Here is a 22507-nt window from a genome sequence, read left to right as displayed (position 1 = left end):
GCTCACTTCCTGTGGTGCACGTCACTTCCTGTATCGTTCAAACGATCGCATCTATCGTGTGTACAATATCTTTGAACGATCGTGTCGTTATCTGTATGTACAGGATCGGTGCCATACGATCGTTCGCAGATATCGTGCAGGATCGTTCGACGTTCGTTTACCAACGATAAAAATTGGAAGTGTGTATGTAGCTTTATGTTAACATCACTGAAGCTTAAAGAACTCTCAAGTGAAGTGAGTATACTGAAATGTAATGTGGTTTAATACATTTTTTTAAAGCAGTGATTTCATGCTTCATGTTTATAACTATACACAGTATTATAAATAAATGAATAAAGAAAAGTAGTTTTTAGTATCCTCTCATAAAAGCTGCAACCCGCACAAGGCCAGGAGGTAAATAAGCGGCATAAGCCTGGAGCATTAGCAGATTCCACATAACAATGGTCATGTTAAAGGTAATACCTACTGAGTGAATAAAATGTTTGATTTGTTTGAAACAGCTTTATAAATAAAAATAACTCTTTGTGCATAGAATAGCTTTTATCAGGGGGTTTTATTTTTAAAAGCATTCATTTCAACCTGGTAATTTTGGTTTGATTGTATTCATGTAAGTGTATTGTATTGCTCACTTAATAAGGTATGCAGAATGTAAGCAGATTTTTTGGCCTTGAGATTAGTTAAAGCGCTATAGTCAGTAAAGAATCTTCATAATCCGTCAAATTTATTATTGTGGTGTAGATGACTGTGTCCAGTGCAGGTATGTAAGGTATGAATAATTATTATTTTGTACATCTTTGGGGGGGGGGGATTGCAAGAGGTGCTAGAACAAACCTGTAGTAAACATAAAATACCAGGATCCCAAGCATGTACTGCAAAAACAAGGTAAATCTTTGTAAGGTAAATATCAGGGCAGTGTTTCTCAACCAGGGTGCTTCCAGAGGTTGCTAAGGGTTTCTTGTGCAATGAGAAGTTTATGAATTTCAGGTCAGTTGGTAACTGATACCAATAATCTTTTTTGGGTGTGAGGGTGACATTCTTTCCAATGGCCAGTACTGTAAGAAGCTTTCTTCCCACTGACCACCACACTAATATACAATGAGCTATGGATATACTAATTATAGTAGGGGTTCCCTGAAGATCTGAAAGTTATTTCACGGGGTTCCTCCATGTTAAGAAGGCCAAGAAACAATTGTCCTGATTTATTAAGGCCCTCCAAGGCTGGAGAGGATACACTTTCATTAGTAAAGCTGGGTGATCCAGCAAATCTGGAATGGATTTCTTAAAAGGTATTTGCTTTTTGTTAGTAAATGTTTTCAATCATGGACCAGATGCATTCCAGCTTTGCTGGACTACCCAGCTTTACTGATAAAAATGTATCCTCTCCGGCTTTGGAGAGCTTTAATAAATCAGTGTATCAGAGTATAAATCTGTTTTTGTCTGTGTCCCCAGGTACAAGATTTTTGCTCTTCACCTTTCCCTATGTAGATGTCACCAGGACACTAAGGGTCATTTCAGACCCGTGGTGAACTGCAGCAGTCTGTTCCAGGGCCAAACCATGGTCCCAACATCCCTCATTTAATTGCAACCATTTTTTGCATTTCTATGTGCGTGGCTGCAGCAGATCATGCTCCAGCTCCCAAAGGTGACAAGTCATTATTTGCCTCATGGTTGTTGTTTGAAGATTAGCACAGTGGCCACATGTAAATCTGGTTACCCACAATGTGGTTTGAACTCCTGGGCACACAAAAACAGTTTGTTGTAGGCCTGGGAGCTTCCAACTGCATGGTTTCACATTGCAAGTGTAAAAGAGCCCTAGGTTAAGGAAAATACACTAATCTGAACATATACACAAAATTAGGCTACAAGCTCACTCTTGTAGGGAGTATATATACTGATATCCATAATCTTTTTTGATGAATATATGCTAAGTATGTGTTATACATTACAAAAAAAAATCAATTTGTTCCTTATCATAAAAACAAGCAACAAAGAGATCCTGAAGAGCAACTCGACAAGAGTACATCTTGATTATGTACTGTATGCCAAACTGCTAATATGTCCATATTGATTAGTGTATAAAGAGCTGTCATCACTAAACAAATTTATGTCAAAAAATGTAATTAGATATTTGATACAGAAAAACACCAAAAGAAAATGTATCTATAAATGTGACATTCTGTCTAGACAGATTCTTTTTATGTGCCACCTTTGTTAGTAGCTATTGTCAAGTTTTTTAAGCTTTGTAGAAAGAAAACACCAAACACAGCAGACCACAATGATTCAGCTGCTTTGTGACAGATTAACATCAGGAGCTGTGTGCAACCTTTCTGTGCAGATATTTCAAAATACTGCAGCATCTAATGAGATGGTGCTACCATCTAATCATAGACTACTAACCTCCAATTAATCCAATGTATTTATAATAATATTTAAACCACCACAGCTATACATTTTGAGACAAGTAAATGGGAAAAAAATATTTCTTTTAAGATACTTTTGATTAAAAGAACAAAATGTTTATTTCCAACAAAACTCATGTATTTCAATTGCTACAAGTGAGGCCCTATTACCATAAAACACAGTCTATAATAAAATAAATCCTCCGACATTGTGACCCCTCTGTTGCGGATAAAGATTTATAGTAATCGTGTTCCTCTACGCGTTTCACACTCATTGCTTCTTTAGGAGTATTGTAACACTATTGGCATCTTGTGGTCACACATAATCCAAAAACTCTGAATATGCTGAATCGGTTACAAGTCACAGAAATGACCAATGTCTCAAACGGGAGGACACCTTCTGGGGCCTAAAATGTAATTTCTTGGGGACTGTTCAAAATTTTCCTGGCCAAGCCCCTGACTATATGTGCTGGGATTTAACGAGTATCTTCTGTTTGACTTATAGGAAAGTTTTTACATTACACAAGATATTACGTTTTTTCATCCTCCAGTGTAAATTGTTACATAAGAAGAGTAAGCTACATGTATTACATCAAAAATATTCATAGGAATGTTTACAACTAAGAATGCGTGAAAACGGTGTAAATTAGAATTCTTGTGAAATAAATGCTGATGAGCTATTAGTGGATCATGCCACTGTAGTTAGAGCCATTTAGTTCTCCCGTGGAAGAGTGGAATGTGGCACTTCCCATGATCCCGTTGCCTGCAGTAGCCAATCATCAAATGAAGTGAATGCAGTCTCCGAGATTGTATAATTCTGGGAGAAGGTAGGAGAAGTGTAGTGTCCCTTAGGTGTTTTTTTTAGGGATAGTGGGGGGAGTATGGGTCTAGAACCTACTAGAATGCACTGGACTCTGATTCTCCCTTGGAGAGTGTTGGATGGCTGCCTCTTGTTGCCAGAGAAGAGAGAAGCCCAGTTCTACAGTACGAGGTAGGAACCTAACCAAGTGTATTTATCTGGTGGCCAATTGGTGTGTTTGGCATCCATTTAGGTAAGAGTTTCAAATAGATGAAGGATTAAAGAATGGGAAGTGCCGGGATCCCCTTGGAGATGCAGGTAGGGATTCAGGTGTGTGGGGAAGGCTGACCTTGAGGCTGGGGAAAATGAGGCAGGTCCTCAGCTGACACTGAGAAGTAGACACTGAAAAGAAGAGACCTAAAGAAAGATATTTTATGACAGGAGCCCACATATGTTTATTTCAGGACTGTGGATGCAAGGGTGACCCACTCCAGGCTAAAGAGTTTCTTCTAAACTGTCTGACCTGGGCGTTGAAGCATAGCCTATGCTTAGGAAATGGAATATGAAAAGTTGGAGATTGACATTTATTTGTGACAAATTTCTAATTATATGAAAAACTGAAATTATTTGACAACCTGCATTTCCCATCCATCTCTCCTTATGCTTAGTTTTAAAAATAAATACCCCTGGACCAATGATGGGTTGAGCTTGAGAGACTGATTTGCACCACATCAGAAAAACACCCAGGAAAATGCAGTCACTCTATTGGGGGTGTGCTATAGAGGGTTGAGGCAGTTTTTAGCTTATAAATCTTTGCAATAAGTGTCAATTATAATTTGGGACAACCTAGCAATTTCAGAGATAATGCCATTTTCAGGGGATTTGCATAACTTGTAAAGTTTGTTCATGGCTTTAAAAACAGCATTTTTCAGACTATTTACTCAAATTAGTAATTATTTATACTGCAAAACATATCGGAAGGTAGCATGCTTTCATATGTGCTTTAGATTTGTGCATTACATTACAACTTTCACTAGATGACCATCAAATGACCAAGACGCCCCTCTCCCGGTTGAAATCATTTTAATTCAGTCCGTGGTATTAGTATTCCTTGTTTGGGATATCATGCAAGCATTATACAGATACAGATGTTTTTTATTTTCGACCCCATCATTGTAATTTAAAACAATTTTTAATCTGTGCTATAAATGAAGGACCTTATAGTTACATAGTCATGTTGAGGGGTTCATGTAGTCTTGTACGCACATGCAGGGTATGGTGGATGGTTTCCTATTGCTAGAAGGATGTGAGCCCACATGTTTTGTCTACCAAGCTGGTATTTTTCAGGGGTAGGGGGCACTCACACATGTTATTAAAGCAATTTGTGAATTTTAGATGTCTCCCTCTAAAAAATCTTGCACCCTAACCCTAACCCCTAACCCTAACCCCCTAACCCTAACCCCCAACCCCTAACCCCCTAACCCCTAGCCCTTTTTCACAGTAGTTTGTCTTATTTTTCCTAACAAATGTAAGGAACGTATGAGCAAAACTTCCATCCAATAGACTTTCATAGATCTTATTGACCAACAGTAATTAGGGGGGGATTAAGTGCTACTATACATTCAAAATTTGATGGACATTCAACCTGGCAGGATTTGATTGAACAAAATTCCTAGGAATGTTTGGTCAAACAATGGGAGAATCCTCCTCTAAAAATACAGAGCAAACTTCATCAAATCTTAAAGGGAAGTTTACCTGCTTTTTGTTTTGTTTTGTTCTTTTTTTTATTAACATAGCTGCTCCCAGAGATTTTAGTAGGCTAATATATTTAGGTTTCTATATTCTACCCAGTTTAAAATCCACAAATATCCCAAAATGTTCCCATAGACGGAATATTGTCAAGGCAAACAAGATGAATCTGATCCCAGATTTGTTTTGGCAGGTAGGATTTTCCATCCTGCGATTTTACTATTAGGTTTGATCTCTTCAAAATTGACTAAATCTAAGACACAGATAAATTCAAAGATGGTAGATGCAAAATGGCAGGGTATCCTATTGTTTTAACCCATTGCAAAAGCATTGAAGTGTTAAAGCTTGTTGTACATCACACTATTGCTATGACCTGGCTCTACAAGCTAACCTAAAATGTTTACAATGCATAGAAATGTCTCTGAACTCAATATTATTTATTATTTCCACAAAACCTCAGCTTGCTGTATCCATTTATTTAACAAATGGCCAATATAAAGAGCAGCTGCTTGCCTTGAATCATATATTAAATCCCTGACTGTGCCCATGTCAAGACTTGAGTGCAGAAATGCTACGTTTTCAATAGGCATCAATCATTTGACAGAGTCTGATAAAATAATGTGCTTTTTACTCACAAAAGTGGGTGGAATATAATGCCGCTGATGAATACAAAAGGGAGTTAGAGGATCCGACCTCGAGAACTGCATTTGTCATACATTTTATGAAGGAATACTTGTTTATGATACAATAGTATATAAATAACATTTTTAAAAGGAGTGGCAATGATAGGATGGGACTAAAACTCAGTCAAGTAACTTATTCCAATTTTACCTTGTGTACTAAGGCTTTCTAAGCCCAATGTTCATGATTTTGCATTGCCGGCACAACCAACCTGACAAGCTAGTACAGACATGACCTGATAAATGACTACAGACTGCTAACAAACATGGACGACTGCAGTGAATCTTGATATCTGGATAAATATAGCAATGACAAAAAAACAATTTTTATTATTAGGGCGGGGGAAGGCTAGAACCTTAGTGAGCTATTTATTGATTTTTGTGTCCTTATCGAAAATTTCCCTTTACTTCCACCTACACTGTTACAAGGACAAGAAGTGAAGGGAAATCTCATTAGAAAAAAATAGGACAAGAAAAGAATTTGGTTCTAAATAAGAAATAGTCCTGGTCACCTATAAATCAAAAATCTCTTATGCTGTGTGTTCATTGTGCTAGATATTAAGGATAAGGCTCATAAAGTAAATATAGGCTGTGAGTCAGTTATAAAAGTGGACTTTCCTCTGTTTTGTTACTAATGCTCCATCCAAACCTTTACCCCTACCACTTACATAATTACCAAATTATCAGGTCCAGGTGCTTCCCCTTCCAACTTTCTTGCTTTCATTCTTCATGTCAAAAAATGATACTTTTTTGGAGGCAATCAAGATGTTGTTCAAGTTTGATTCTGTGGCATGTACCAACAACACCAACAAGACCCTGATGTCATAAAATATTGACAAAAAAATATACTGCACAAAACAAAGAAGACCCCTGAAAGCAGCAAGCATTAAAAAACTCAGATTTGTGGGACTCCATTTTAACACAAAAAAAGAATATGTTATATATATATATATATATATATATATATATATATATATATATATATAAATATATATATTTATTTATATATATTATGATAATAGCCCCCATTACCCATTCCCAATCAGGGACCTGTTGAACTCTAGGGTTCCTCCAAGAGTTACTTAAGAGTTACTGCGTGTTTCTTGAGCTTTGGCTCATTGACCTCCCATGTGATCATGATTTCCTAATTTTTCATTATTCCCCTTGGTAGTAGCATAAAAACAAATCTCTTTTAGGCTATCTATAGGGGGTATTTTTTCCACTTGCCACCACTGTAAGGTTTAAGAAGAAGTTTTCAAAGGGTTGCAAGAGGTACAAAGGTTGGAAAAGACTAGTTTATGTGTTTTTTCAAATTACTTCCCTATTTTGGTGAACGTTCCTGCTCCCTTGGCTTTTTTTGGATTCTGAGCACAACAAAGATGGAAGCAGATTTGTGCTGACTGGGTCAGTCTGTATTCCGGGGTAGTCTTTGGAAACACAGTATGCCATGAACAAGCATGGCATGCCCAAATCTCCTATAGTCAGGTTTCAGACACTCCCCAGTGTAACTGCACAAAGATGAGGAATGCACTTTCCCGTTGTTGTTTTTGAGAACCACCCTCTGTGTAGCCTTGCTTAGACTAACAGTGCTCTCGTTACAGTTACCCACGCGGAGACCATGTACTTTGCATGCAAAGTAAGCACACTGCGCACTGCCTGCTTTGTAACAAAACATTCCCCCATCTTGTGGAAAAAGGGACCACAAAAAAAGGCTATGTCACATAACCACAGAATAAAAGGGCAGAAACAGGTATAAAAGATGGCTTTTAAGGAGCCCAAATGCAAAATTCGTTACACAAAACTGTTTAATGTCAGTGTTCACATACACTTTAAACAAATATCAAAAACTTCTAAAAGACTTTGGGAAAGCAAAACCTTGCTGTTGTATTGCTTTATACTATATTGGTATTGATTCTAATTATTATTTTATTTTTACTGTGGTAAATAAAAAAAAAAAAAGATCTTAAATATAAGTCTAGAATTTTTTTTTCTATTCAACCACGAGATATGGTCAACCACAGGAATTAACTAAACATACAAGAAAACTAGCAAACTGAAATCATGGAGCATTTCAAAATATTGACTTGGGTGTCCATTAAAGTTATTGTAAATCCGATTGTGTGTGTTCCACTGGAGAAGTAGACTTTGCTTTATTACTCCAATGCCCTTCATGGGATTGCTAGCGTTAAATAAATCCAGTTCAGATGAACCACAGATGTAACATTAAAGAAAGTATTTTAACTGTGCTCATGTGTATTTATTTCTTGTCATAAATAATGCATTATCCTTTGAGTGATCCTTGTAAAAAGTCAAGTACCGGTAAAAGGTCATAGTTTGTAAATCTGTTCTCACAAATGAAACAACATTTTTAACTACTATTGATATTTGTGTTATAATTATTCAATAGTTGTCGCCACAGGCAAGTGCTTAGTACAATATCATTTAATACTATATTTTCCCATAAAAAGGGAATTTTAATACAAAATGTAGCAAGTTTATATTAAAAGAGACTTTCACTTGTCCTTGTCATGTAAAACATGCACTGTTGTGCTGGATCCCCCAAAACTATCACCAGTATTGATGAAAATATGGGGGATTCTGTAAATGTTGGTTACCAGGCCATCTATGTCTATGGTACGTCTGGTATTCCTGGTATTTCTGACCTCTCCGCTAGTCAAAGGGAAATAAATGCTAGTGAATCCAAGCATGAATGAAAATAGTTTATTGCCAAGTCACTGGCAATGCCCTCCATATTTGGTGGACTGTCCTTTGGCTGCCGGGTTCTGGACAAGGGTGCTTTAGAGACTCTCTTCTAGACCCAGATTCCAAAGGACCTTTAGTTCACTTTACTGCATTTTAAAAGTTTTACCTTTGCAATGAACAACACGTTAGCAATATACAGTATATCCTGCTTACAAACTAATGCCAGTGCTTGGAAGATGCAATTTGTTAACTGTCAAACTATGCTGAAATAAATAGGTAATATCTGTCAATGAAAACTTGACTAGTATTCCAGTATACTATCATGCTGGGTCAATTATGGTCCCCCTGACTGCATCACTTTTACCCATCTATTTCCACTACCAGTATTATTTAATATTATTATTTAATATTAATATACCAGTATTATTATTTAATATTAATATACCAGTATTATTATTTAATATTTAATATTAGCACACACTGCCTATTTTGTGCAGCAATGTCACTTGCAGCAGCGAGGAGAATAAAGAAATAGCAGCAGCCCCTGCTTCTTTTTAGCTGTGCAACCTAAGATGTATTTTATCGGCATCCTTAGCACACTTTCTGAGGCTGTGCTCAGCTGAAGGGTTTGAGAGGCAGATTAGTTCCTGACTCTATCCTGCTCTGCCATTGGCTGCTGGGACTTTATATCCTATCTTCTCCCAGTCCTGGGGGCAACCGTGTCCTGGGAAACGCAACCAACGTATCCCAAGGCTCAGCGGGGGCTTGCTATAGGTGAAGAGTGCGACGTTAGATTGCGGGAGCTGGTGTCTAGTGAGTACTCTTGCTGAACCAGGGCCTTACACTCAAATTTTTTTTTCCTCATTGTTTGATACTGTCCTTCCTGTACCCTCTTTTATACCTTTTGCTTGCCTAATTCCTTTTTATTGCCTTTATTGACTTACTGTTTTTGTTGCTTCAACAGTTATTTAATTGTTATGTTATGGTATTTCTATGTGTATGTATGGTGCCCTCCTTTTTATATACTGTATCCTTTGTTTTTCTTATTCTTTGGAAAAGTTCATAAAAAAAAACATTGAAAGAACAAAAGAAAAGCAGCAGACAAAAGGGAGCAGACATTTTAAAAGCACAGAGAAGGATGTTTAACCAGTATTAATAATTTCACCTGTTATGCACTTAGGAGTGAAGAAGAGGAGGTTTCGATATGCATTTAGGAGGATTTGCTAAAATGCTGTAGTTTGCTGTTGTAGGATTTTTTCCTACATGTTGCAAAAAAACATGGACTATCTGTTGTGCATAATTCAACCACTCCTATTTCTCTGTTTGATTCAAGTGTCTATACAGTTCAGTTGCAGTTGGAAGGCGGTGAACTGTTGTAGACTACTGTAGTTACTGCTTGTTTGAAAATAAATCCTATGATTTCAAATCATACATGCTAATCATTTCTAGATGAAAAGGAATGGTAGAATACGGGTATGCTAATAATCATGAATTATTCCTTTTTAATTTTTCTCAATTATATAATCAGTTCCAGATGCAATGCCATATGATTAGGAATATCAAATGCAAATAAAAGACATGGTATGCTCCATGTCATACTACAGCCTTTTCAACAGACTGGGCATTATTTATTAAAGCTCTTCAAGTTTGGAGAAGATGGACTATTCTGGGAGAACCTGGGTGATCCAGCAAGCTTGGAATGGAAGAAAAAAACCCAAACAACTCCACTAATTACTTGATCAAAATTAGCCATATTTAATCAAAGTCTTTCTTTATCCATGAGCTACTGAAGGTCAACTAATATTGGAGGTAACAAGTTGGGGTCTAATTTTCTGTACAATGGTCTCTTTAATGCACAAAATACAGACAGATACTTATCACTCATACAAAATCATGAGAGAGGCAACTAATTGATTCTTAGTTCATTCTACAAAATGACAATGACCTTGAAGATACAATCGAAGTAATCAAAAACTATCTTTAGTGACAAAAAAACAAAAAAGCCCTGCAAGAGATGGTATGGCCCTAAAAGAGCCCTGATCTTAACATAGTTGAGTCTGCCCGGGTTACATTAAAGTGGACACATTTCTTTATATAAAAGAGTGGATATCCCTTTTATATAAGGGTAAAATAGTTTTTTAAATTTTTTTGACATTTAAAGGGAGGCCCATCCCCTTCTGTCTCTACCACCATGGCAATAAAGAAAAAATGGGAAACCCAGAGCCTTGGGGGATACGTGAGGGCTGTGGACTACTCCTTCTGCACATGGCTGAGATTAAAGCTTTCTTCAATTTAAAAAAAATGCTAATCTTACTTATGCACAGTGACATCCACACATTTTTTTACATTTTCCAGTAGGCGCGTCACTAGATCTCCCGCCTGTGCAATGCAAAATAGATGGTGGCATAGGAAGAACAAGAACATAATAGTGCCGGGTGTCCATCCCGTGCCTGAATAAGGAAGGAGGACAGGGTGGCACAGGAACTACTGGTCTAGGATCAAAGAGGGATTGACAGCATGTTGACGTAAAGCTAAGTGTTATTATTTATTTATTTTTTTTACTAAGAGTTTTGCTATAGGAGCATATTAAAATCTGAGAAAACCTGAGAAAACCTAATGTTTGGTAAACCCTGGAGCCCCAATATATTGATGTTGCTTAATTTGGTTTGGCCATCTACGTTTCAATGACTTTTGGCCAAGAAATGTTTATTAATCTAAAGGTCCTTTCAATGCCTATAGCAATAAATTCTATTTATCCAGGAAAGGTTAAAAAGGAAGGAACCTTTTTGCTTATGGCCATAATAAAATCATTGTGTTTTCTTTAGGAAAAATTGAATTTACTGTGTTTTTGTTTTAATATATGAAGTAGCTAGAGGGAGTATCACATCCAACACTTGGCATTAGTTACTTATTTTACATTGCATTGGTTTTGATTCGCGAATGCTTTGTTTATTTTCTGTATATCAATGTATACTTTGACCAAATATAAAATCACGGAAATGCTGTATTTTAAATTTTTTACTAAAATAAAGTTATCTGTATATCAAATTTTTATGGGTCGTGACACTCTAAATAAAGTTCATACATTTTAGAATATAAAAAAATAAGCTAATTCAAGAGAAAGAAGAAAATTTGCCATACATTAACTAGCCAAGAAGCAGACTGACCCAGTGTGAAGTCATATCTATCATAAATTTAACACATCTCACTATTTCAGAAATATAACGCTATAAACATCAGCACACACAAGCACTTTACTTTGATGCAAGTAGATTCTATTGTAAATGATAAAAATGATAAAACCCCTGCCTGTGTATTCATATTGACAGTATCCCACTGGCTGCCATTCGACAACGGGTTTGCTTTTATGGATAGCTGAAAAAATTTGTTTTGAATATATTTGAATATATTTTGGTCTGCATCAAACTTGTCAAAGTCAGTGACGATCAACAATAAGTGACACTTATGAAAAAATACCTCATTATTGTACTGTTAAAAGTATCTTACACCAAATAAAAAGGAAACAAACAAATCAATATCCCAAGAGTGGATCGTATTGTGTGTCATGATTATATTTTACAGTGAATGACAAAAAATATATTATGTATTCTGCTTCTGGTATAGATGTAAGTATGTTTAAGAGGCTTTTTCCTGATTGGCCAGTGAGTTAAATGAAGCTTATAAATCTTGAGAATAAAGGCACGCCAAGAGTTAGAACTGCCCACATGCGCAGGAGAGAGATGCCTGTACTTTAGAGGGGAAGAGGTAAGTGTGACACATGGACAGTGCTTCTGTCATTGCATTCAGCCAGATCTGTCCTTAGCTTCCCACCTTTGTGATTGGGGTAAGAGTGGGGCTTTCTTTTTGTTTTATTGATGCGGATAGGGGGAACACTTTATCCTTTACACTTAACCTGACCCTGTACCTAACCTTCGAGTGAATTGTTGATTTTTACCCTTCCCAGCAGCATGTAACCCTTCCCCACTGAACACAAAAATACTGTTTTCTTTTCTTTTGCATTATGCAAAGGGCCCAAAGTCCAAAATGTTGTAATTGTAATGTATCTTAAAACATTAATGTGTACCATACCTTGTAAGGCCCTTGATTAAATCCACAGTATGTGCTCTCCATTGTGTAGCTTCTTAAAACACCGATCTCTCGCCATACCACAACACGGGCTGTTGAGTCTCGGGCCTTTTCCACTAAAAAGCTGCAGTTAGCCATTGAAAATGAAGAGGCAATCTTATCCAGAATTTTCGGTAAAGTCTAAAATAGATATATAGAAAAATGAAAGTATTACCTAAAGGCATAATTGTTTCTATATAATGAATGTATTTACATAAACTACCTACAAACAACCTGGTCAACTTCAGATTTATGGTTTGCGTTTGTCAAGATGCTTTCCCTACCAAAATGCTATGAAATCAAATAGTATGTTTCGGACCTAGGATTTTTTTTTATTTATAGCCAGTAAAATTTGACAAATGCAGAACTCTGATAGAAGCTGACTGGCAAGGTTTCCCGGATCCGTGTTGTAAAAAGTTCTGCTAAGTATCTGTCAGGGCGTTCACACAATTATTTACCAATTGGTAATGCTAGCAATTCAGAACAATTTGTAGCAAGATATTTATTCATCAGAATTGTTGGCTACACAATCTTTGGTCTTGACTAAAAACTTAATGGCCCTTTTAGTGATTCTACCCCCCTTTTAGCAGAAAACAGTTTATGCATGTACAGGTTTCCCAGTTCCCTCATTTATTTAAAATTTAGATTGGTCTTAACAAGGAAGCCATTAACAACAACAGTTAACTAGGAAGCTTATATCCAGCTAGGTAACATTATTTTTAAAACTACTTGGAGCTGGTGAAAGAACTGGGAGACTTTTTTAATAAAATTAATACACATGCATCATTGTTCTGATGACTACTCAACTTAAAAATTAATTGAATGTCAGTGCAAATTTAAAGGTGTATAGGATAATCATATGGTGTGCAACTGACCATGGGAAGGTATACTAGAGTCCTGGGGATGTCTGGAGTAAAACAAAAGCCAGAGAAAGTACCAACCATGAAAGTAGCACCAGACACTAGTGCCAAAGACAACATGTGGACTGTTGGATTAAAAAAACAGAAACATACAGAAAACTCAACAGGAATACAGAATGAGAAGAGCTGCTGCTGAACCCACCACAGGTTGGTAACACAATAGGTAGTAACACTTTGTAGACTTCTGCTGTAAATTACTCCATTTTAGAAGGATCTGTAAGGGTGACATTCTCCCCACTGGCCTGCGATGTAAGAGACATTCTTCCTCCTCTTATTGACCACCACACTAATTTATTATGAATTGTGGATATAGTAATTTTAGCAGGGGTTCCCTGAAGAAACACTGGTTTAAATAAATAAACCAGGTGAACTGGTGACAGCTATTATTCCAATGCTCGTGGCATGGTACTGTCAAGGTATAATCTATGTAATCTATATAATGTATAGATGTGCAGAGGCTATGCTTATGGAGTTCAAGTTGCAAGGAAGAATTAGGATGATAACTACATTGTGGAAAAGATAACAGAAGCAGGAAGATAATATTGGCCAGATTTAATTAAGCTTTCCAAGATTGGAGAAGATAGACTATAATGGGAGAATCTAGCTGATCTAAGAAACCTTAAGATTTCTTAAACTCATTTGCTATATTTTGGGAAGTGTTTTCGATCCTGATCTAGAGTTATTCCAGGTTTGCCAGACCATCCAGGTTCACCCATGTTAGTCTATCTTCTCTGGTCAGATCAGAGATCTGATAATTCAAGCCCTTCGAGTCATACAGTTATGAGTTGGGTGGCAGGTTGTAGGAAACCCAAACTCTACCTTTTGGGCAGAGTGATAGTTTCTCCCCATGCTCAGCACAGAAGCCTGCCCAAACTTCTCATACACATACATTGTTGAATTTTAAACCTTTAAAGTTTCCTGTTTAAGTAAAAAAGTTTTAGTTAAATCTCATTCCTCCTAATTTACAGTGGATGCAGACTACAATATTATCATAATAATGGAACATCCATACCCTGTAGCCAACATCCTCCAAGAGGACAGAAGAATCCACCACACATCCTGCTTGCCACAAGGTCTCCTTTATGCTGCATCCATAGAAAAATACATTCTTCTTTTGAGAATGGCCATGGTAATCACAGAAAACCTGCAAACAAAGATAACATGTAAACACTTAACAAATGTGATTTTCAAACATTGTCAATTTGGAACATTTCAAACAGATTCTTCTTTTCAGTTTAATTCAACTTATTTTTTATTCATTTTGAGTCCTTAGGCTTTTATGTTCTCTGGAAATCTTTTCATATGCAGCAGCCTAAGGGCACAGGTTTCTTAGCTGTAGGCAAGAACTCTAAGGTTCACATGACAGACATGCAACTGTGTAGCTCCATTTATTATAAATTCTGCTAAGTAGAAATCTACATTATGTGCACAATAAACCTTGGCAGAGGTTACAGTGACCATATCAGGTTAAATAGGAAACAAAATATATTATTTTTACTAGGTTTACAAATTGTAAGATATTTTTCCTCCTATATGTAGTTCCCACCAAGACAGAGAAACCTTCCTGTGATGGGTACCTTCAGGGGAAATCTGACTACAAAAAAACGAGTGGGTAGTAATGCTCCAGAGACAGCTAAAAACGAGATGATCTGGGCTCTTCCCGGGTTGGAAATTCTCCATATACCACTGTGAAGAGCAGTTTTTGTCTGTAATAAAGTGAACCTAGGTAACTAACAGCAGTTTGGATTCTTAAAAATAATAAAGTAATGAAGGCTTCAAGAATAGTTCATTTCTCATGAGCTTAATTGTAAGCGGAAAAACTTTTAAATATACTCATGGGTCATGGCTTAAAATGAAAATAACTTTTTTAGCAAACCTGCTTGTAATTTTTTTTTAAATCACCATCTGAGACATATTATTTCACATGTATTTATTAATTATTATTTTTTTGCTTATATTAGATTTTTAAGGACCATGTGGTTTGAAAAAATCAAACAAGTACTGTGTGGTTTACATATGCATATACTGAATGTGCTTACTATTAAAGAACCATAAGGATATGACATGCACCATCATTTATAAGTAAATTTTTTCTTCACTAAGACTATTTCAAATGACTAAATATGTGGGTGCCTCCTTTACTGCGATATAACAGAGTCCCGCAGACTCACCTTCCTGCCTACCTTACCCAAATAAGACACAAATCACTCCTTTTTGGTCAAAGGGTCCACAGGCCTTTCATTAAATAATATTATTATTATTATTATTAATATTATTATTATTATTATTATTATTATTATTAATATTAACAATATCAACAACAACATAATAGAATAATACCCAACAACCTAAGCAAGTAAACTGAATAGCAACATTTTAATGAACAGAACACAAACCCAACTGTTTCCTAAAATGTTTCCTGGTTGATGGTCTTCAAAGGCACACACAACCACTTGGGATCTGCTCCAACATGATGTTGCTGTTCCCAGCCACTTTATCACCCAGCTTGGGAACAATATCACAACTACCCACAGTCTTTCCCAAGCTAAAGTTTACAGTATATTCACCTCTATTCACCATTCAGGAGACCGGGGATCGCAAACAGGAGGATTCCTAGGGCTGCAAGATTGAATGCAGCCCTGAGAATCCACTGCGATCCTGGGGCACTAGAGGTTAATTACCCTCTATTGCCGGGGATCGTAATGATTTCCCCGATTTTCCAATGGTTCGCGAAATCGGTTCGCCATAATTTTGCGGACTCAACGGAAGTTCAAGGAAATTTTCGTGAGAATGCCAGAGGCATGCTCATCCCTAATCCTCATCTCAAGTGAAAAATGTGAACACTTTTAGCGTATTAGGGGAGGGTATTTTTTACTCCTGCCGGCAGCTCCCCTCCCCACTGCAAATGTTCATTGTACATGTTGGGCATTGGTCATTAAAGCTCTACAAGACTAGAGAAGATAGACTATCTTGGCTGATTCATCAAACCTGAAATAGATTTCCTAAAATAATTTGCTGGATCACCCAGTTTCACCCATGGTAGTCTATTTTTTTTTAAATTGTTATTATTTTCTGATATTAAATCAGGCCCCTTAAGTAGAAGATAATACAACAAGGAATAAATCATATCCCTAGCTAATGCAGCAGCAAGCACTTTTGTCCACTGCACTAGACCAGTTCCCCACAGACTCCTTTTTAGTCTAGCTGCCTATATCCTCATCTCACAGTACATTAGTGTGGTGGTCAGTAGAATGAATACCTGGTATATTGTTGGCCATTTAGGAAGAATGTCACCCATACAGATACACCAAAAAGACCATTTGTGTAAGTAAACTGAACTGAGAATCACACATTTTTCATTGCTCAAGCAACCTCTAGCATCTTCTGAAGGAAGTCTGGTTGAGAAACACTGCTCCAAGTAATATTCTAGTATAAATATACAATTACATTTTGCAATGAAAAGGAGGGTTCACAAAATAGAACAAAAGACTTTCGCTTTTAGTTCATGTTTAATTCTGTTGTATACCTGCACAAAAAAATATCACTTAAAAATATCACTGTTAATCTTATTTGCTTATTTTTCAGTATTTATGTGTCAAAATGAGTTCCTGCACCAGCACACATAACAGCCTGATCATTTACAGATTACTAAGCACAAGAGAAATGTTGTACATTTTCTTAAACCCTAAGTATTCACTATTATTATTATATATATTATATACACTCCTCATACAAAAATATATTGAGATTGTTCTGTGGCGTTAATATAAATAGCTTAGAGGGAGATGAAAAGTCTGGATAATAGGTAATGCTGAAGTATATTGCTGGGATATTCTTCTATTAATTAATACCTCTCAGCAATATCCAGTTGCTTTAGGTCTTCATGTTGGGTTCACATATTTGCTAAAACTGTACAAAAATGAATTCAGCAATTCATTAATTGTTCTAGAAAAACCCCACTGACATGGCGTGGCTACTTTTATAGTTGCAGTAAACCACAGATATTTACAGCACACCTAACCAAACTCCCAACTGATCTCATTTGAGGTTTGTGCACACAGTTTCAATTGAGTTGCAGTAGGGTTGCAGAACAGTTCCTCCAATGTGTTGCTTGTGTCCACCTGGTTTCTTTTTGGTTGGAGGAATAACACTAGCACCGCAAATTAAGGCTAATGTATGCAATACATTGACTTATGGTGCAGTTTGCTGTATGCCCCTGAGTGGCTAACTGCACAATTGTAGACCATATAATAATTCATATAATTGTCATCTATAGTTATCAACATGTCTAAAGATGACCTTAGACTTTATTAACCATTCATACAGTACTATACTTATAATGTTGAAAGTATCCTTCAACTGGGTTTAATAAGAGTTGAAACATGAATTTTTACCATATATTCATTTTAATTGGTTCATGTAGTACCCTTGCTGTTTTTCAAATTGTCCTTCCAATGTATGTTTGAGACATCTAGTGAGGCCTGTTATGAGTGAGGAAGGAGCATAGGGGAAGGCTGTCATGACTGGGCAGTCAGGGGGCAGATAGCATAGGGTTAAAAGTTTTGGACTAGAGTGAGTGAGAGGAAAGGGAGGGGGGAAGGAGGGGGAGGAGGTTTAGGGAGGGACAAGAGTAGTTAAAATGGGCAGGAGGAGGAGGGATCCCCCCTTTCAGAGCGAGACAGTCTGCAGAAAAAGTTTTTCCCACCCTCCCTCCCCTTTTTTGTGCTTATGTGGTTGGCAGTTTGGGTTTTTGATTGCTGGTTGGGCTAGTAGGGAGGGCGGTTGAGGTCCTCGGGGGGAGTGTGCTGGTGGCAAAATTTTGGTTAGGGTTCCATCTTTGGTATGGAATCCCTGGTTTGAGTTAATGGTTTGGTAAAGTGTTTTGGGGAGGGTCTGCACAAGAAAAGGATATATTCGTTCCCGAGCTGGGAGTATGGGCGGCTGGGAGCAAATGTCTTTAAGGTGCAGACCCCAAAAGGTGTTAAGTGGTGGCCTTCGAGGACCTGCAACCAGTAAGAAAGTTGGGAAGGCAATATGGTTAGGATGTGTTATTGTTTATTTGGTACTTATTCTTTTATTATGGTGTTATTAAGTTATATTGGTTATTCTATGTATGCGTTTATTTATACTGTTTTATTGTTATATTGTTATTTATATTGTTATTTATATTTTATTGGATATTAAGTTAAATTTGGTTATATTTCTGTAAATAAAAGGCCTACGGGCCATTTAAGCAATGCTTAAAATGGTAATTCATTGGTGGGGGATTTGGATGTGGGGGTATTTAAGGGGGTGGGGGTGGGAGATTGGAAAAAGGGGAAGTGCAAGTTTGTAAGGCGCATCTGCACGGCTATGGCTTGCCACAGTCATGAGGTTCTTGTAAAAACTTCAATGCTGAGGTATGAGTGGTATCCCAAGAAGATTCTTTTATGTTGAGAATTCAATAATTTTTTTTTCTGCGAATGGTGAGGCTTCTGATAAATTCTGCTAGAATATTCCTTAAGCACAAAACCAGCAAAGTTTGCAAACTGCAGTTACTCTACACACTAAAATTATATTTTGCACATGCAGATCACTTTTCTGTTATCCATGCAAACTGCAATTACTGCAGTTGAGGGTAGACAAACACCAGGCATCTGCATGTGCTGCCAAAATGACCAAAAACTTCTTGTGTGCTCATTTTAACCAAAAACCAAGGCCAGTAAAACAACATACAAAGACGATATAATGCTACTGTAGGTGGTGTTTCAAAACTTTGAGATTGATTTGAATTTGGATTTGGCGACCCAATAGCAAATATTGGACTTTGGACTAGTTTCTATATATATGTAGGTGCAGTGTGATGCCTGATTTGTGAAAATTCTGTTAATGTAGATTTTTTTTTCTTAAAAGAGTTCACATTTTTGGAGTTTTGGTTTGAGCCAGTTTTATAAAGTTGAATGATTTCATTTCCCTAAGGCGATTTCCTCAAATTCATGTCCTGATGGCCATAACGTAAAACCATACAGACAGCAACTAAAACCAGACAGATCAAATGTAAAACAGCCTTTTTTTTTAATATTGTGGGAAAGGATCAGACAATCTGTCTGATTTCACTAGGTGGCAAGTACTCCAAATGTCTGAGTTTTGGTAAATCAAGAACATTGCATCAGTTTGAAGTTTTGGAGTATTTATAAGCTGTTTCTGTAGTATGAGTCACCTGACATAGCTGCAGGATACCACATTCAGCACACTAATTTATTTTTATATAGTGCTCCAATGTTCTACAATGTTTAGTACGGCATTCAAAGGATTTAAAAGGATTTTATGGTTTGCTGATTTGGAATTATTTACTCACATTTTATTTGGATGTCATTTGTATTTGATAGGAGTGTTTGTATGTTTTTTAATTTAATTTTGAGCATTAATTTTCTTTATTTCTAGTATGTTAGTAGTGAGCTGAAGTGACATAAAAGTCTGTTCTCAAAGCTTTGCTTTATTAAAAGCTACAATAGAACTTTAGAGTGATGTCTTGATATTTATGTGGCTGGGACTTGTGTCTGATTCCTCAAATAATGGATTTACACAAGCCCTGTGCCATGTGTATCAAGCTATCACCACTTTTTGCTGGATGATGCCAATTTCACTCCTTTTTGTCCCAGGAAGAGGTCTTTATATCACTACTAATGTACTGTGTACTGCAGCAAGTGGGAGCAATGCGTAAACTAGGATGTGGGCCAAAAGCACACTTATCCATTAAGTAATATTTAATACCTAAATGCTTGCCAAACATAATTTTCATTAGAGATAATGGAATTAGAAAATTGATAAATCATTACTTTTTGATTACCCAAAATATTTTCATGTAGATTTGTTTAACCTACAGAAAATTATACATCAACACAGGAAAACATGATTTAATAACTGTATGATTTTTGTATACTAAAGAAATCTGCACATATATAAAAAAGAAAAAAAGATGTTATTGTTTGCAAATTCTTAGCACAATGTCTTCATTAGTATGGTTACAGAATAAATGATCCTGTATAATGCATGTTAAAGACAAGGTAGATTGAGGGAATAATCACATTGGGCCTGATTTATTAAAGCTCTCTAAGGCTGGAGAGGATACACTTTCATCAGTGAACCTGGGTGATCCAGCAAACCTGGAACGGAAGTGATTTGCTATTTGTTAACAAATGTTTCCAATCCTGGACTAGATCTATTCAAGATTTTATGGATCATCCAGCTTCACTGATGAAAGTGGATCCTCTCCAGCCTTGGAGAGCTTTAATAAATCAGGCCCATTGGCTTATGTGACTCACCAGAGGTGTTTTACGAATGCTGTTCAGGTAGTATAGCAATCCCTTCACGTGGTAAATAGTGGGCTGTAGATTGTACTTTGGGTAGCGCCAATGTCTGTTCAAATCTTCACCATTAAGGGAGCATCTGTGGCTGAAAAAAACAAAAAGGAAAATAAAAATTTCAGCACACTTAAAGAAATATAGGTATAAATGCAATCAGTGTCTGACATATCTCAGTTTTTGTTGGCGACCTAAATATTTAATACACTTTGTAGTGAACATTGTCAAGACTAAACCTATGCGAGCATTGTAAACAAATATTACATAAATACAGAAAATCCATCTCCAATATATAAAGGTATACTCAAGTTCACTCCAACACAAACAATAAAAATGAAGCTTTGAGATGCACACTGGAAGTTATACCATGTTTATACAATTTTAAATCAGTAACATTCTGTTAATGTTACTAATTTATTAACAAAAGTTGTATAGATCCTTATTTAGTATTAGCAATTACACAATGAATGGATAACTTCTTCCCAATCCCCTGCACTATCTGCAAATAATAAAGTATTACACTCCTTTCAGCAGGTAGGAGGTGAGGGCTAAGTAGACTGCATTTTTAGGCTTCATGTATTGGTTAGCACAGAATGTGGTTTGCAATGAGGGACTGAACATCTACATGCCAGGTTACAAGTATCAACTCATCGGAGTGTTCTCAAACATAACACTCGGTGCAGTTACCCTAAACTCTTTGCCTTTGGTGGATACCATATTGTTTCCAACTTCTACATGTACAACTATTGTTAATATTTAATCTTAAATACATGTCTTGTATCTATCCCTTTCTTATGTATGACACCACTTAGATTCTAGTGCATGTTCTATAATGTTTCTTTTCTCCTCCACTAGAAAACCCTCCTAACATTTCAGATAGAAGCCTTCTCATGAGCACCCTCTCCCCACTTCTGGAACTCTCTTCTAAAACACATTAGACACTTTACAACCCTAGAAACAAGCCCCCTCAATCTCACCTTTCCATGCAAGCATACGTTCTAGTCTTGGCCATACCCTTCAGCCACTGATCATGCTCTGCTTTTTTCATAATCTTGCTCAGAAACTCACTATTTCCAAATTGCTTACTTATTCCATAACCTCTCGTTTCCTATGTATCCCTTTACATTTTAAGCTCTTGAGGACAAGTGTGTGTACTTACTTTCTTGTTCTGTATAATCTATTAGACACTGCATTATTAACCACCTGGCCGTAAAGCCCGAGCATGTTCGGGGTAAAAACTTTTGCAATTATCGTTAACCTCGAGTTTTTCTCACCAGGTGGTTAAATGTAAACAAATGTTATATTGCAATCCGATTGTCATACATTGTATTGGATAGTGGATTACAACGGAAAGGATTGTCCGCAGCTCCTCTTGCAGCAATAAAAGATTTGCTATTGCTGCTGGCATCTGCAGTGAGATGTAAAGCACAATGCAGAAATCCTGCATTGTGCTGTGCATCTCTCCAGAGATGCCAGCCACAGCAGCTTCCAGCGTCCATCGTCTCTGTCTGTGTGAGGCACGCAGGGAAATCCCCCCCTCACATCACTCCGGAGGATGAGTCATCTTCCAGTGATGTGATTGGTGATGTATGGGGGTGTGTCAGGGAGGGAAATTTAAAAGCAGATTACAATGTAATCTGCTTTTAAATGGTTTTAACAGTACAAAAACACCACACAACATGAAATAAAAATAAAAGTACGTTTTTTATTTTATTTTTAGATTACATTGTTGTCTATTATTTCATTATTGTTTTAAATTATTATTTATATTTATGTATTATATTATAAT

The 22507-nt window shown here is 36.7% G+C and overlaps 1 protein-coding gene across 3 annotated transcripts in view; it reads right to left on the bottom strand.

Moving 5' to 3' along the window:
• AGBL1 (AGBL carboxypeptidase 1) overlaps nucleotides 1–22507 on the bottom strand; it is a 359716-nt gene that overhangs the window by 145651 nt on the left and 191558 nt on the right. For all 3 annotated transcript variants that reach the window (XM_072402703.1, XM_072402702.1, XM_072402704.1), the window contains 3 exons: nucleotides 20680–20809; nucleotides 14388–14519; nucleotides 12420–12596 (listed from right to left, as the gene is read on the bottom strand). In XM_072402703.1, the coding sequence (XP_072258804.1) occupies nucleotides 12420–12596; nucleotides 14388–14519; nucleotides 20680–20809 (439 nt within the window). The remainder of the gene's footprint in view (nucleotides 1–12419; nucleotides 12597–14387; nucleotides 14520–20679; nucleotides 20810–22507) is intronic.

Source organism: Pyxicephalus adspersus, chromosome 2, assembly GCF_032062135.1.
Source record: "Pyxicephalus adspersus chromosome 2, UCB_Pads_2.0, whole genome shotgun sequence".
NCBI lineage: Eukaryota > Metazoa > Chordata > Amphibia > Anura > Pyxicephalidae > Pyxicephalus > Pyxicephalus adspersus.
The sequence above is the reverse complement of the archived record's forward strand: the minus strand, read 5'-3'. Positions and strand labels throughout refer to the sequence as shown.